General features: G+C 47.1%; 1 protein-coding gene across 1 annotated transcript; it reads right to left on the bottom strand.

Moving 5' to 3' along the window:
* Positions 1-806: 806 nt before the first annotated feature.
* Positions 807-14450, bottom strand: LOC122552454 (keratin, type I cytoskeletal 13-like). The gene is made up of 8 exons (XM_043695186.1): positions 13863-14450; positions 12215-12297; positions 10913-11069; positions 10126-10287; positions 8468-8593; positions 5829-6049; positions 4377-4438; positions 807-1131 (listed from the first exon to the last, which is right to left on the bottom strand). Exons 1-8 carry the CDS (start codon positions 14295-14297, stop codon positions 1106-1108), a joined length of 1272 nt encoding a protein of 423 aa, XP_043551121.1. The 5' UTR covers positions 14298-14450; the 3' UTR covers positions 807-1105.
* Positions 14451-17517: the final 3067 nt, after the last annotated feature.

The following is a 17517-nucleotide window of genomic DNA, read 5'->3' as shown; positions in this document are numbered from 1 at the left end:
TCTGAGAGCAACTTTTTCATGCAGAGGGTGACAGCTGTTTGGAATGAACTGCCAGAGAAAGAGGTGGAGGCCGGTACAATTGCAACATTTAAAAGGCATTTGGATGGGTATATGAATAGTGAGGTATGGGCCAAATGCTGGCAGATGGGACTAATCAGTTTAGGATATCTGGTCTGCATGGATGAGTTGGACTGAAGGGTCTGTTTCTGTGCTGTACATCTCTATGACTCTATAATCATGGCTGATCTTATCTGAACCTTAACTCCATTGCCTGCCCATTCTGTATAATCTTTCCACCCATTACTGATTGAAGATCTGTCTCCCCCTCACGGGAAGAAGCATCCTGTCTACGCTTGTACAGAGGTTGTCTGACCCAGCGCTGAGTGAAATGAGAGCAAGGAGACATTGGAGGACTGGTGGGAATGTAAATTTAAGATATTGGACAGTGATATTCCCCCAACGTCTCGTTGTTGTTTTCAAATCCTGGTAATCTCTGCACCCTTTCCTTTTTCCTCTCTTACCACCTCCAGCCCCACGATTCTCTGAAGTCTGCGTTTCAACATGCCATCACTGGAGACTGTCTTCAGTTACTTGGACTTCTGAAATATTGTCTCTAAGGTCCACTTCACTCTGCCCTCGTTCAAACCAACCTGTCTGACACGTTACCATTCACTTCCTGTACTGTCTCCTGTGAGTGGGGCCCCAGTTTTGTTTCAGACCACGGCTGGATGTTTTATATTTTTTAAAAAACGGTATGGTTGAGAGAAGGTGGCTGTGTTGAAAATAACGACGCTGACTCTGCCGAATGGGTTAAAGCCCCTTTTATTAATTCTTCCCCACCCTGTGCCATCAAGCGATTGCCCCACACCGTTCACACAGAGAGAACCACAGCGAAAGTTAAAAACCCAGAATGGAAGGTTCACATCCAAAGTGCGAGGGAAACACCGTTACAAAATACCATTACATTTCCGAGCGGGTCGGTGGGTTTTGTCGAAACACCCAAAGACAAAAGTCAACAGTGCAATCCGTTATCCGAAATGGAAGAAGGGTTGAGTCATCAGGATTCCGGGAGAGTTGTCTTGGAATGGGCTGAAGCCTGGAGCTGTTAATACGATGTCACAGTGCGTGTTTCTGCAAAACAAGAAGAGAGAAACTCGTCAAAACTCCTCCCAGTCATGACTGGTAACTAGCTTGCAAACCGGGACCGAAGGAGGAAGGGACATCCTGGGAGGTGGGGGGTGGGGGTCAAGGACCGCTGGTGGTCAAGTCAGCTCGCCTTTGCTTCTCGTCCCTTTGTCAGCTCAATTACACGGAGACGGCTTGCAATGCAATAGGAGGGTTGAGATAGTGAGGACTTGCAGGAGAGTCAAGAGTTGACAAAAGTGTGGAGCTGGAGCAAGCGCAGCTTCCGAGGAGCAGGACCCTCCATCAGGAAGGTACCCAGACCAGGCAATGGAGCAAACGGCTCTGACAACATTTCTCTCCCGGGTTTCCATATCCCTCCAGAGCTTCATCCGCCTATCCAATGTAACGTTGAATGTTAACGTGGTATTGGGTCCGATTCTAACTCAGTGGAAATGCGGTGCACGACAGAGTAAAGAATTGTACCCAATGGCTTCTTCCTCAACCACTAACCTCAAAGAATAAATCTCCTTTACAGGATTGATGCTGTTTCTCTTGCCCGTGTCACTTCTTATACGTGACAGATCTGTAACCGTATGTCTATTATTATTAATAAACACTGCTAATATTTATCATTTTTGGTTCTACTTGAGTGGGAAAGGCACTATTATTGCAATGATCTTGCATTGAAGAACTGCTTAATTATGAAGCAAAAAGAAAATATGGTGTGGAAGGCCATTATTTGACCCAAGTGCTTGTGCCAGCTCTATCAATCTAATGAGAACCACTTCCCTCACTGTTTCTCTCTCACTTGTAACTCTAAGCCCAAGTGCCTTTTAAAAGTTACTGTTGAGTCTGTTCAGATAGAACAGTGCAGATCACAAGTGATTAAAAAAAATGTCTCCTCAACCTCTGTAATGTTCTTCTGAGGACCATCTTCATCACTCAGCATCCTGGAAGGAGGTTCTCTTCACTTAATTTCTACAAAATCCTTCATGTTTCTTAAAAACTATGATTCAGCTCCCCGAGGCTCCTCTTGCTCCAAGGAGAGACCAGTTCCACTCAGGTTGACCGAGGTTGGCACGGATTTCACTAGCAATCAGGCACCAGTGCATGCCATTCTCAGCTGACAGAGAAAAGGTGGGGGTTACAAGCACCCTTTTGTCAAGTGTAGAATCAACCTGAGACACTAACAACTCTCCAAGACCAGGGCCACTGAGATTGAAGGGAGAACCAAAGCCAGGGTTTCAACTAAACAATGAGACCAGTTAGACGATACTGTTATTGAAGTTCCGGCAATGAGTCATTGGACTCAAAGCGCTGATTCTTTGCCCCACAGATGCTGATAAACCCCACTGAGTTTCTCCAGCAATTTCTGTTTCCGATCTCCAGCATCCTCGGCTGTTACATTCCTGGAGTGATGTTTGAAGGATTGTTGATGATGGAAAACAATGAAATGGCAGGTGAATTGAGCAGGGATTTTTCATCGGTTTTCCAGTACCTGGGATACAGGTAGCATCCCAGAGGCAGGGATAATTCAGGAAATGGAAGGGAGATGGGAACTCAAGGAAAAATCACAAACCCCATGAACTTATATTCCTCAAGGGCTGGTGAAGTGACCTTATTGAGGTCATAGAGTCAGAGACTCAGAGATGTACAGCACGGAAACAGACCCTTCAGTCCAACTTGTCCATGCCGACCAGATATCCCAACCCAATCTAGTCCCACCTGCCTGGCCCATATCCCTCTAAACTTTCCTATTCATATGCCCACCCAGATGCCTTTTAAATGTTGCAATCATACCAGCCTCCATCACTTCCTCTGGCAGCTCATTCCATACACGTACCACTCTCTGCATGAAAAAGTTGCCCCTTAGATCTCTTTTATATCTTTCCCCTCTCAACCTAAACCTATGCCCTAGTTTCCTTGCTTTATTTTAAACTTGTTGTTATCATATCCTCCCCTCCCCCATTCCACTCACTGTCCTTTCCAGTCTGGCAATGAGACACACCATTGTTCAGCCATTCTCACATTCCGATCACCTAATGGTTTCTCCACCAGCACCCAACACCCACTACCCCCACCCTGACCACCACCACCCCGCTGAACCAGAGCTCAAATGCTGTCCCTTCCACATCAACTCTGATGAAGAGTCAGTCTCAACTCGAACCGTTAGCTTGCTCTCTCTCCATGGATGCTGCCCGACTCCAACATTTGTCGTTTCCACTAGCTGATAACTAGGGATTATAATTTCAAGATTGTCAGCGAGAGATCTAGGAGTGAGATGAGGAGAAACTGCTTTACTTAGGGCGTTGCTAGGATTTGCAAAGCAGTGCCAGGGAGAGTGGTGGAGGTGGATTCCGCAGGAGAGCTGGATATATTATAGAATCTCTACAGTGTGGAAGCAGGCCATTTGCCCCATCAGGTCCACACCAACCCTGTGAAGGATACCCACCCCCTCTGCCCTATAACCCTGCATTTCTTTCTAACTTAGGCACTATGGGCAATTTAGCATGACCAATGCAGCTAACCTGTGCACTGTGGGAGGAAACCCATGCAGACACAGGAGAATGTACAAACTCCACACAGGCAGCCACCCACAGCTGGAATTGAACCCAGGTCCCTAGCACTGAGAGGCAGCAGTGCTAACCACTGGGCCACCGTGCTGCCTAATGATATCAATTAATTTTATGAAGGGATGAAATTTCCTGATGACAAAAATCGTTGCTCAACTCATCTTCATTTCCACTGATTGTCCAGACCCACTTCGGAGACTGCAGCAGACCTACAAGTAATTGCCAGTACCCCACTGACTGACTCATTAAACTAGTCTCATCATAGATCTGCAGTAATGTACGCATTATCTTTGAGTCACCCTTCTATCTCAGCTGCTCTCGACTTGGAGAGGAGTTGTTCCTGTCTTCGGCTGCTTCTGCTCATTGCAAGAGGGAACAACTCTCCTTCCTTGTTGCTGCGTTTGTAATCTGGATTGGTTTGGAGGGGTCGTTGTCTGGTGCACTGCGGTGGTGCTTTAGAGGAAACAGGGGAGGGAGAGAGAACAACATCACCCTGTGGTCTACACTTGGAAAGAAGGAAGGCAATTTATTTAAAGGGGAGATCTTGAATCGGATTGACTCGTGTCCGGTTTTGTACCTCAAATGCAAATACAAGCCAGGCGAACCTTCCAAACAAGCATTTTCCGTTCAGTATCACACCCAGTGTGCTATGGATGTTAATTTATAATGAGGACCTACCAGTTCTTATCGCTGTAACTGTGGTGCCTCCTGATGTTTCTTTTGAGTCACTCCCGCTAAGACTGAAACAAAACCAGGAAATGGAGCCAATTAGAAAATGTTATGGCATTATTTTAAAGAGTAGCACTTGTCACAGAATGCCGGAAGACTCCTAATTTATCATTCATCCATGTGAGAGCCATTGGAGCTCAACTGTATAACGTAGGGCTGGAGACTGTTACAGGTCAGACAGGTCAAGGAGGAGTGAGCCATCGAGTCTGGATAGCAGGAATCTACAGAACTTGGTGCTAAGGATCATTCACAAAGGATCATTCTACAGGAGGGTCTGAACATCTTGCAATCACAGGATGGAAGGCAACATCAGAAAGACTTGCGACATTTTTTAAACGGAGCGTCTAAGGCTATTGGATGGTGAAATGCATTTGATGTTATTTTTAAGTTCAATTAATTCACTCAAAGGATGAGGGCTGGACAGCATTTATTGTTCATCCCAAATTGCCCGGAAGGCAGCTAAAATTACTTTCGGTCTGGAGTCACACGTAGGCCAGACCAGGATAAGAACAGCAGATTTTCTTCCTTAAAGCATCAGCGTACCAGATGGACTTTCTTTTTGTAATTAGTGGTTTTACAGTCATCAACAGTGTACAGATTTTACTGTATTTATTTACTGTAGTAGGATTTAAAGCCAGGTTTGCGATTTCTGAGAAGATTTGTAGCTCAGATTAAGGTTCAGGTTGTAAGTTAGCTCGCTGAGCTGGAAAGTTTGTTTTCAGACGTTTCGTCACCATACTAGGTAACATCGTCAGTGAGCTTCCGGTGAAACACTGGTGTTACGTCTCACTTTTTATTTATGTGTCTCAGTCTTTTAAGACACATAAATAGAAAGTGGGACAAAACATCATCAGCGAGCCTCCGGTGAAGCGCTGATATTATGTCCCACTTTCTATTTGTGTGTCTTAACAGACCAAGACACATAAATAAAAAGAGGGCCATACCACCAGTGCTTCACCGGAGGCTCACTGATGATGTTACCTAGCATGGTGACGAAATGTCTGAAAACAACCCTTCCAGCTCAGTGAGCTAACTTGCAACCTTAAAGCCAGGTCCCTGGACCATAACCTGGGCCCATGGTGGTAATGTCACTAAGTCACTGACTCCCCACGTAGATTGGTCGGTCCAAAGATTTAGTGGGCGTGGCTTCTCTTTACTTGGTGAATACACCCGTTGGAATGAGGGAGAGAGGTGTGGTCAGATAAAGGTTGGCGTACTAATCTGGAATATGCCCGGTCACTCATAAAAAAGAAAGGTGTTGGGCTGCATGGCAGAGTGGAATTTCTGTCATCCGTTCAGAGTCAGAGTAATATACACATTGCACCCCCGAGAGTTAATAAACAGCAAATCTATGCACGAGCATTAGTGATGCCCCAATGGACTTCAACACAGCAGCTTTACCAAACAGCTGATCCATCGAGGAGCTTCTTGTAATTCTCAATCTCAGCCTCAAGTCTCATCTTGATGTTCAGCAGGGCCCCATAATCTTTCACCTTCTGTTCGAGTTCAGACCTCAAGTTGGTCAGCTCCATCTCCAATCTGGAAACATTCATCTTCAGGTTCTCAAGTTTCCCACAATACGTATCATTGATATTCTGAATGTTGGCTTCCAAGAAAGCATTCTGCAAATGGGGGTGGGGATGGGGGCGGAGAGAGAGGTGAGGTGGGGTAGGAAAGAGGCAAAATTGTGAATACTTTTCGAATGATATCCTCGAGGGGTTCTGTCAGTCAAATACATTAATGTGGAGCCAAAGAGATTTCAATTCTCCAATAGCTTCCTGCCAACTTCCACCTCCCCCATCACCATCACTACCCTGTCTATGACCCATTGACAGTTTTGCAACTGACCCAACATACCTGTACCTCATGGAGGTGGGAGATGGGGGGACAGGTCGGACATTCAAGATCAGTGTCCGACACCACTCTTTCTCTGTTGGTCTTCAAAGAAGATGGAGGCACACAGAGTCTCGCACTTACAGCACAGAATGAAAATGTTCATGTCCATGCTGGGTCCATAACTCTCTGACTACATTAATCTCGCAGTCCTGGAGGCTGCATAATTGCAAGTGAATATCTAAATGCAGCTTAAATGATAAGAGAGACCTTATCAAAACCCTTGCCAAAGTTCAGGTCAAATACTTTGCCCTTGTCAACACTCTCGCATGTCTCTGTCATAGATCCCCTACAGTGTGGCAGAAGGCCACTCAACCCACCAAATCCATACTAACCCTCTGAACAGCATCCCACCCAGATCCACCCACCCGCTCTATATTTCCCAAGGCTAGTCCACGTGGGCTGCACACTATGGGCAACTTAACATAGCCAATCCACCCAAGCTGCACAGCTTTGGATTCTTGGAGGAAACCCACGCAGACTCAGGGAGAATGTGCAAACTCCGCACAGACTGTCACCCGATGCGGGAATCGAACCTGGGTTCCTGGCGCAGTGAGACGGCAGTGCTAGCTACTGAACCACTGCACCTCCTCAAGAAATTCAAATTGGTCAAGCATCTTGTTCCTTGAATAAATCCCTGCTGACTGTACCTTTTCAATCCAGGGATTAATGGATTTCAAACCTCATCAATAACAGCCCCCCCCTTACAGAAAATAGACCATCCAGATATAAACTGCCCTCAGAATTCTCTCTCATCACTTCCCACCACTGAGATCAGTCTGACTGTCCTGTGGTTTCTGGTTTATCCCTTCCTCCCTTTTCTCATAATGAGATGACATTGGCCATTTTCCGGCAACTAACCTTTGGCCAGAGATGGCTTGAACATAACACTGTTTGACAATGAGGGTCTCTGCTCCCTCCTCCTTTACCTCCCTCAACATCCCTCGCTATTCCTTCTTGAATCCCTGCCATTTCACTCACACAATGATTTTAAGCAGCTGCTTTGCTCAGATAAAATTTGACTTGGCCCTTCTCCAGTTTAGAACTTTTATTCTCAGCCTAGACTTATCCATAACTATCCGAAGTCTAACTCGGTTGTGATCACTGTCTCCAAAATGCTGCCCCACTGAAGTCCGGTTGGAGACAATAGAAAAACTGCAGACGCTGGAATCCAAAATGGATAAGCAGGGGGCTGAAAGAACACAGCGAGCCAGGCAGCACAAGGAGGTGGAGAAGTCAACGTTTCAGGTGTAACCCTTCTTCAGGACTCGGGGTGGGTGAGGGAGAAGTTACAGATAAAGAGAGAAGGAGGAAATGGAGGAGGGGGGAGAGTAGCAGAATGACGAGGTGGTGATAGGTGAACACAGGTCGTGGGTATGACCTGGTTGGTCGATGGGAGGGATGAATCCAGTTGGTATGACGATGTGGAGTAGCCAGTGTTGGGCTGGGGTGGGCAAAGTCACTCGGCGCTGGCTTATAGTCCAATGGGTTAATTTGAAATCACAAGTTCTTTTGGAAGAACTTCACCTGATGAAGGTGTAGCGCACCGAATGTTTGTGGTTTCAGATAAACCTGTTGGAACTATAACTCGGTGTTGTGTGACCTTTGACCTCCTCCCTTGTTGGGCTCTCTGGGGATCTGAGAGCAAATACCCGCTTACTGTGTGACAATGGACCAACGAGACTTCTCAGGGAGAGCGTGAGGACTGCAGATGCTGGAGATCAGAGTCAAAACGTGTGGCGCCAGAAGTTCGGATTCCAGTGTCTGCAGTTTTATTTGTCTCTAATCAGGTTTCAGTGGGGCAGCATTTTGGAGACAGTGATCATAACTGAGGTAAGACTGAGAATAGTTATGGATAAAGGTAGGTTGGGAATATAAGTTCTAAATTGGAGAAGTGCCAAGATGAACAGCCCATGCCCGAAACGTCGATTCTCCTGCTCCTCGGATGCTGCCTGACTGGCTGTGCTTTTCCAGAGCCACACTGTTTGACAATGAGCCTTCACGAAAGGCAAGGGGCTGCCTTCTGTCACAGTTCCAGGCATCCTGCTGTTTGGGTTATATCTGAAGTCACAGATGGCAACATCATGTACCAGTAGGTCGTCAGTTAAAATGAGAGGCATTGACTGAACCCTTCCGTCCACACTTACCCCGCTGAGCAGAGAATTATACTCCGCCTCCAAGCTCTGAAGTTGCCTGTGTAATTCCTTAATCTCAAGACTGGAGGCTTTCGCTGCCTCATTGACCTCTACAGTCTGCTTCGTCTGTGTTTCCACCTTGAAAATGGAGAAGAAAATTGTAGTCAAATGCAGGCACTATGGTAGAGGTGAAATGAGATCTGAGGGGTGAATAGCTCATCCCCTGGGATTATATCCAGCCCCAGGCTGCTGTGAAAACCCTGGTCTATTGACTACGACGTGGCTACATGGCTTTGAGTTGATGCCATCCAAGATCTAATGGAGACAGGGCATCAGCACAAAACAGCTGCTAAACTGGACAGTGCATGCCTCACAGCAGGGATTAAATGCAACTTTAGAAATCAAAACAGCGAGACAGGTTTTGGGAGTGAAGCTTAATGTTTTCCAATGGCAGGATTTTCCCAATAGCAGGACAGCAGTGACTGACAGAGATGGAATATAAACGTTAAGTTGAGGTAAAGTCGCCATGGTCCTGCTCTCTCATTACAGAGAGATGACTCATGGGGTTTTAACCTGAGGGTCATCAGGCCTCAGGCTAGGCAAGAGGTCGGGTGTGTGTGTGTGAGAGTGTGTATGAGAGTATGTGTGTGTGTGAGTGTGTATGAGAGTATGTGTGTGTGTGAAAGTATGTGTGTGTGTCTGAGAGTATATGTGAGAATGTGTGTATGTGTGTGTGTGTTTGAGTGTGTGAGAGAGAGTGAGTATGTGTGACAAACAATCAAGGTGTTTTTCAGTGTATAATTTCAGTTATATCACACTCTAAACTTTTTCTATAAATTCTGTGCATTACAATTGTGCCCTCCACAACCACCTGATGAAGGAGCAGTGCTCTGAAAGCTAGTGCTTCCAATTAAACCTGTTGGACTATAACCTGGTGTTGTGATTTTTAACTTCGTACGCCCCAGTCCAACACCGGCATCTCCAAATCATGTGTGTGTGAGAGACAGAGTGTGTGGGTGTGTGTGCAAGACAGAGTGTAAGAGTGTGTATGTGTGATAGCGTGTGTGTGTGTGTGTGAGAGAGACAGTGTGTGTGTGAAGAGACAGTGTGTGTGAGAGAGAGTGTGTGAGAGGGTGTGTGTGACAGATTGTGTGAGTGAGTGTGCATGTGTGTGTGAGAGAGAGAGTGTGTGTGTGTGTGTGTGAGAGAGACAGAGTGTGTGAGTGTGTGTGGGTGTGTCTCTTTCTTAGGCATTAGTGGCTGGTGGGAGGAAAGTCCACCCCCAGCAAACCACAGCGAGGACCCCTTGGCAATTGGTAGACTCACCATGGACCATCCTGACGCTCGAATCCCCAGGCTAGCCTCACAAAAAGGAGCTCAACAGGCAGATTAACTGGAGTTGTTCACACCCTATTTCTGATCAGTCACTGGGAAAACCCACAGTGGCTGCAAATCCCTCCCAAATCCAATGATCACTCTTTTCTGATAGCCGTGGTCTCTAAAAGCCTGGCAAGATTCCCATCTTGAACTAACTTTGCGATTATTGTCTATCAAAATAAGGGTTCCAAAACCTTCAACATTACATTGACCTAACTGTCTCCTCTCTCTGAATTCAGTTTGGAAATGGAACTTGTCCCCTTCTGGATTCACAGGTTTACACGTACAGATACCTGTAATTTGTACCAATTGTCAAGTTCACTTTGATTCTTCTTGCAGAGGGCATTATAGTTCTCCCTCATTTCACTCAGTTGCTTAGTAATGTCAGTGCTGGCTTCAGCTGAAACATCCACAGTGACTGTACCAGTCATTTGCTTCCTCAGTTCAACCATTTCCTAAAACCAAACACACACACCCATTAGGGACTTCTCTTTGAGATATTTACAATGTTGATACGCATTGAAATCTTTCACACACACAATAAATCACATTTCAACGAGGGCTGAGCATGTGGCATCTTCCGTCAAGGAGACATTGTCCTCCATATTGAATGATCTCAAATTCATGGTTGGTCGCTGATAGACCCAAGGGCGGCACGGTGGCCCAGTGGTTAGCACTGCTGACTCACAGCACCAGGGGCCTGGATTCGATTCCAGCTTCGGGCGGCTGTCTGTGTGGAGTTTGCACGTTCTCCCTGTGTCTGTGTGGATTCCCTTGGGGTGCTCCAGTTTCCTCCCACAATCCAAAGTTGTGCAGGATAGGATAAATTGCCCATAGTGTTCAGGAATGTATTGGTTAAGTGCATTAGTCAGGGGGGAAAATGTAGAGTAATAGAGTAGGGGAATGCATCTGGATGGGTTATTCTTCAAAGGGTCACTGTGGACTTGTTGGGCCGAAGGGCCTGCTTCCACAGTGTAGGGATTCTAAGTTCAACTCAGTGACTCTTGGGCATTGATGGTTTGGGAGTAGACCCCTCAAGGAGTGAAACAGCTGACAGATGGGTGATGGTGCCAAACTTACCTCTTCATGGTTCTTCTTCAGGTTCGCAAGGTCTTCATTCGCTGCCGCTATATCACCTTCCAAAATGGAGTAATTCATTATATATTCCTCTTTCAGTGCCTTCAGGTCTGCAATATCACATTCCACAGACTGCTTGATGCACAGCTCATTCTCATATCTGGTTTGAAGATTAGGAATGAAAAATAACTTGTTCAACTAGAGCAAGGATTGAACGTGATGGGTTCAATGGGCCGAAGGGCCTCTTCTGTATTGTATGATTCTATGATGGATCCCACAAACAGCCAATCAGATCCATACGTGAGATACCAACACTGCCCACTCGTGGAAGCAGTACTGGCAAAACTTTGAGGCACTCGACCACGTTCAGAAACAACAGTCACCAAGGTCTCCATGCTTTAAGAATGAACTGGCTGTTGATAATTCTGCTGGACCTCTCTCTCAACACACACCCACCTCCCATGCCCCTGCGGTTTGTTACTTTGATCGATTGAGATTGTGGACGAGCTGGCTTGGAGAAATCCTCAGTCCCTTGTGCAGTGAATAAATAATACAGACCCAGTGATTGCTTTTGGTATGTTTCCAAATTAGCATGAAAGCCATCGAGTTAAAACCCTGGAATGGCCTTGCTAGTCATCATATGGGCAGCACAGTGGCTCAGTGGTTAGCACTGCTGCCTCATATTGCTAGGAACCCGGGTTCGATCCCAGCCTCGTTTGTGTGGAGCTTGCACATTTGCCCCGTGTCTGCGTGAGTTTCCTCCTACAGTCCAATAATGTGCAGGTCAGGTGGATTGGCCATGCTAAATTACCCCATAGTGTTAGGTGCATTAGTCAGAGGGGAATGGGTCTGGGTGGGTTATCTTTGGAGGGTCAGTGTGGACTGGTTAGGCCAAGAGGCCTGTTTCCACCCTGTAAGGAATCTAATTTAATCAGTAAGTTAAAAATCACACAACACCAGGTTATAGTCCAACAGGTTTACTTGGAAGCATTAGCTTTCGGAGCACCGCTCCATCATCAGGTGGTTGTGGAACAGGATTCTGCCCTGATGAAGGAGCGGCGCTCCAAAAGCTAGTGCTTCCAAATAAACCTGTTGCACTATAACCTGGTGTTGTGTGATGTTGAACTTTGTCCACCCCAGTCCGACACCGGCTCCTCCACATCGTAACCAACAGTAAGACACAGAAGGGACACCACAACCTTCTCAGAAGGCACAGAGGGTCAAACCACAAATTGCCTGCAGAGCGGAGTTTTCTCTCCACATGGGTGCGACATTGTTCGATCGGTAGAGAACAGAGGTACGTACTTGGTTGTGAAGTCCTTTGCAGCCAGAGTTGCATTGTCAAGGTCGAGAGCCAGGCGAGCGTTTCCAAGATGAAGTGCCAGTATCTAGAGTGAAGAGCACACAGGGTAGACCATGAGGACACAGGCATTCACCCAGGTACACTCAGATTGATGAATGAGTTGGATGCTGTGTTGATGGGTGTTTGGTGAGGTGAGGCAGTACGGGGGCTGTGTCCATTGAGACGGACTAGGCAGCCAGTTTTCCCGCCTTCGAGCCTCAATGTGGCACACGCGTTTTGGAAAGGCACATTCCACCATATGGCGAAAGTGAAGAGGGCAGGCGCTGGAGACCAGAATCAAAAGGTGTGGTGCTGGAAAAGCACAGCAGGTCAGGCAGCATCCGAGGAGCAGGAGAGTCGACATTTCAGGCATTAGCTCTTCATCAGGAATGAAGAGCTGATGAAGGGCTTATGTCTGAAACATCGACTCTCCTGCTCTTCAGATGCTGCCTGACCGGCTGTGCTTTTCCAGCACCACACTTTTTTGACCCCATTCTCCAGTGTCTTTGATGGTGCAATTGGTGGTTGGTTAGCTCAGGTGGCTGATTCACAGCAACCACCTGAGGTTCAATTCCCACCACTGGCTGAGGTTACCATGAAGGACTGTCCTTCTCAACCTCTCCCCTCTCCTGAGGTGCAGTGACCCAGCTGTTTCTCCCAAATGGGAGGGAAGTCCCTTGGAACCATAGCAACTGTAACTCATAGCTGAGTGGAACAATGTCTAGGAGTCTTGTCTATCACTATGTTCTTTCAAATGCTAATGTCAGCTTGAACACTGAGGTCGACAATACCTCTGAGATTTAGCTTTAATTTATAGACAGATCGATAACATTATTACAAGCACTCATAATAATTAGCAAGACAGCTTCCAAATCAGGATAGCACACTCACAGTAAATTGGAATACTTTATCCCTTGAAGCTGTTATTGATCAGGTTTCAACAGGATATCTCAACTGAACAGAATTTATAAGTTAATACTCTTAACTGAGTCCCTTATCCTGCCTGACAGCTCCTGAAGCCCAGTGTGAAAACAGGTTCCAGTTCTGCTGATGGTTATCTGACTCAAAACATTAACTCCACTTTCTCTCTCCACATATGCTGCCGCACCTGCTGTGTTTCTCCAGCGATTTCTCTGAAACGCAGCGCCAGATCTTTTCAAGAGGTTTGCCTGTGGAACGGAATGAGTTACAAGGCTCCTCAGCCATTGCAGGGGTGGGAGGGGGTCACATGCATTTAGACTGGCTCATGGTCCCACTACAATGACTGGTAGAGTGGGATTCAATTCCTGTGGCAGGATTCTAGAGTGACACTGTTTTTTACACTCCGTCTAGTTTCAATCCTGTTAGTTTCTCAGCAGGCAGGAGTGCCCCAAGAGTGGCTGAGGGGGGGCATCCTTAACCTAATCACATTGGCATTTTATCCTTCAGTGAAAACAGACGGTCACATCCGCTAACTGCACTGAGACTGAATCTGAATGACAGTGCACAGGCAGTACCGTTATCCACCTCCACCGACCCTCCCCCCACCCCCAGCGTCTTCGGCGCTCAGCAAAGAATTAACATGGCGGAAGATCGCACATCTCTGAACATGCAGCTCTGCTGTCCACTCACCTCCTCCCTCAGTGGCTTGATCACTGCATCATAAGCAGCATAGTCGATGCCTGATATGGCCTTCCCAACTTGGAATTGTTTCAGCTGCAGTTCTAGCTTATTATTCTCCTCCTCCATCTCCTTCACCTTCTGCAGGTACGTGCAAAGCCGGTCATTTAATTTCACCATGGTTTCCTTCTCATTGCCAATGCAGCCTGACATCCCTGACTGAGACATTGAGGCTGACCTTCCTCCTGAACCCCCAAAGGAACCTCCTGCTGATCCCCCGAAGGAACCTCCTGCTAACCCTTCGAAGGAACTCATCCCCAGGTTCCTTCCTGCTCCATACCGTTGGCTTGAACTTGTGAAGCTGGACCTGGAGACCATCTGCCCCCCACCCACACCCCTTAAACCACCATGCAACCCACCCACTGACATTGCTGATGAGCGTAACATGCTTAACTGCTTAAACCCGGGAAGTAAAAACACTTATTGTCAACAGCACTCAAACGTCTCTCCTCGTGACTTGCAGACTAGGCTACAACTTCACAAAAGTAGCTATGAACTGGCTGGGAATAGCTCTGAGCATCCCATTCTCCAGCCTGTTGCAGCTGACTTTATAAAGGCCAGTGTGTGTAACTGACCCGCCCAGCTGAGCAAGCATTGGATTTTACTCATCTCCACCTCCACGATGATTGACACCAAAACGTTTAAACCTTCCCCCTTCTGTCAACCTAGCAACTGCTGACAGAGATAAATCCTTCCGTAGCAACAATTAGTTTGAAATATTTGCAAATTGCCAGCTGGAGTTTGGGGGAACAATCTCCTCTTGTTCAGAAACGTGACGCACACTCTCTCCCTCCTGAACCGGGGAGGGGAGCTGTCACTCCAGATGGAACATTACAGCTCGGTAATGTTCGGCCCTCGATGATCTGGGGAGGGGTGTCCCAGATGGAGGGCTGTGGATGTGGTTTCCAAATGGAATTAAATGGGGCGTTCGTTTCTAATGGTAACCTCAGCATTCTGAGCTCCCAGAGGAAGAGGTGGACTGCACGAGCGAGGGTGCAGGGGAGGTTCGCCAGAATGTTACCCGGCCTGGAGGGATTCAGCGATAGAGAGAGGCCATTGGCTTTGCTGTCTGCAAAGCAGGGAAAGCTGGGGAAGTGGGGGTAGAACCGAATTGGGACGTACAAACTTCTGAGGGATGTGGATAGGCTAGATAGGGAGACGGCATTTCTCTTAGTGGAAGAGTTCAGGTAAAAATCTGGAGGCTGAGAGGAGCTATCTGGAACTTCCTTTATTCATTCATGGGCTGTAAGTATCGCTGACCAAGCCAGCATTTATTGCTCAACACTAATTTGCCCAGAGGCAAATGAAGTTATGAAGTGACTGCATTGCTGTGGGTCTGGAGTCACAGACTGGTAAGGATGGCAGTTTCCTTCCCTGAAGGACATTAGTGAAACAGATGGGTTTTTCCGACAACTGACAACAGATTCATTAGATTCTTAATTCCATGTTTTTAATTGGATGCAAATTCTACCATCTGATGCATCAGAGTTTGAACCCAGGTCTCCACTTACCTGGGTCTCTGGATTAACAGTCTAGCGATAATGCCGCAAGGCCATCACCTCCACCGTACGCTTAAAGGGGTGGTAGAGGTGAGAATGCTCGAGATGTTTAGGACGGCACGGTGGCTCAGTGGTTAGCACTGCTGCCTCACAGCACCAGGGACCTGGGTTTGATTCCAGCTGCAGGCGACTGTCTGTGTGGGGTTTGCACATTCTCCCCGTGTCTGCGTGGGTTTCCTCACAGTCCAAAGATGTGCAGCTTAGGGTGGATTGGCCGCGGGGATTACAGGGTGGAATGCTCTTTGGAGTGTTGGTGTGGACTTGAATGGGATGCTGTTGGGATTCTATGTATTTAGCTGAGGACCTAAAACTACGTCGCAAACAAGTCTGCAGGCCAAATGCTGGGAAATAAGGTTAGAATACCAGCACAGACATGATGGGCTGTGTAGCCTTTCTTCTGTGTTGTAAAGAGTCTACGACTCTTATGAACAGTCATGATGTGGAGGTGCCGGTGTTGGAATGGGGGTGCACAAAGTTAAAAATCACACAACACCAGGTTATAGTCCAACAGGTTTATTTGGTTGCACCTGATGAAGGAGCAGCGCTCCGATAGCTAGTGCTTCCAAACAAACCTGTTGGACTGTAACCTGGTGTTGTGGGATTTTTAATCTTATGACCAGCGCAGCTTCCTGCTGTCACTTGGACACTTTACTCAGGTTGAGCGATCAATCTCAGGCTGAGGGTCACTGAAAGACAACAGGCTCAATGTGAACTGAGCAAGACTCACAAGCCATCGTAACAAACCCATCAATACTGCCCCCACTCTCCTCCTCGCTGAACTCAAGCCAACCTCATCTAACTTACTTGAACCCCTGTTCCTGGGCAGTTAACCTGCACTGGGGTTTGCAGACTCTATTTGCCATCCAAACTAGCTCCCTCTCCCCTTGTATCCTTCACCACTCCTCCATCCCTACTCAGAGCACGCTTAACTTCCTGGGTGGCCAAAAGCAGAGAGCTGAGAGAGAAGGGAGTGTTTGTTTTCACAGAAACTTTACAACGGCTCATGCATAAGACTCCTTAGATCCACAGCTGTGTTCACTCCTTTTGCAATGTCCCAGCCCGCTCTGCAATCTGGTATTTCAGGTTATTCTGTTCCCCTTGTCGCTGCTGAAGGGGGAGCGTCTGTCTTACACTCTTCCTCCAAGTTGTTCTTTCTCCTTCACCCGAACGGAGAGTTGAACCACCATGGAGCAAGAAAAGTGAATTCCAAGCTGCTCTGCATTTGAAAGCAGAGAGCGCTGGAGAAACTCAGCAGATCTGGCAGCCTCTGTGGGGAGAGAAACCGAGTTTCGAATCCAGTGCCCCTTCTTCAGAACTGGAAGCAACTCGAATGTGGTGGTATTTGTGCTGTTGATGGCGGGTAGGGTAAGGTAGGGGATGAAGAAGTGCCCATTATATCGAGAGAGCAAGAATTGTAAAGCAATGACCAACTAGTGTTGAAGATCACACCCTGAATGCTGAATGCATTCCTGGTTACAGTATTATTGAACGGGATGCAAAGGCACTGGAGAGGGTACACAGAATACTTACAATGATGATCCCCAACAGATACGGAAGACGTGAGGGGCAATTTGTTTGCACAGAGAATGGTTCGTGTATGGAATGAACTTTCTGAGGAAGTGGTGAACATGGGTACAATTACAATGTTTAAAAGACATTTGGATAAGTACATGAATAGGAAAGGTCTGGAGGGATATGGGCCAGGAGGAGGCATTTGGGACTAGTTTAGTTTGGGATTAGGGTCAGCATGGGCTGTCTGGACCAAAGGGTCTGTTTCCATGCTGGATGACTCAATGACTATGACTTATTTGGAAGCCATGATGTGGAGGAGCCAGTGTTGGACTGGAGTGGACAAAGTTAAAACTCACACAACACCAGGTCATAGTCCACTAGGTTTATTTGGAAGCACTAGCTTTTGGATTTTGTATTCACACACTCACGCAGACCCTCTCTCATAGTCATGCTCTTTCTCAGACACCCACACACACCCACACTCACACACTCACACGCCCACCCTCTCACAGGCATATACTTTGTCATTGCTAACC

This window comes from Chiloscyllium plagiosum, chromosome 8 (genome assembly GCF_004010195.1).
Source record: "Chiloscyllium plagiosum isolate BGI_BamShark_2017 chromosome 8, ASM401019v2, whole genome shotgun sequence".
Lineage (NCBI taxonomy): Eukaryota > Metazoa > Chordata > Chondrichthyes > Orectolobiformes > Hemiscylliidae > Chiloscyllium > Chiloscyllium plagiosum.
The sequence above is the reverse complement of the archived record's forward strand: the minus strand, read 5'-3'. Positions and strand labels throughout refer to the sequence as shown.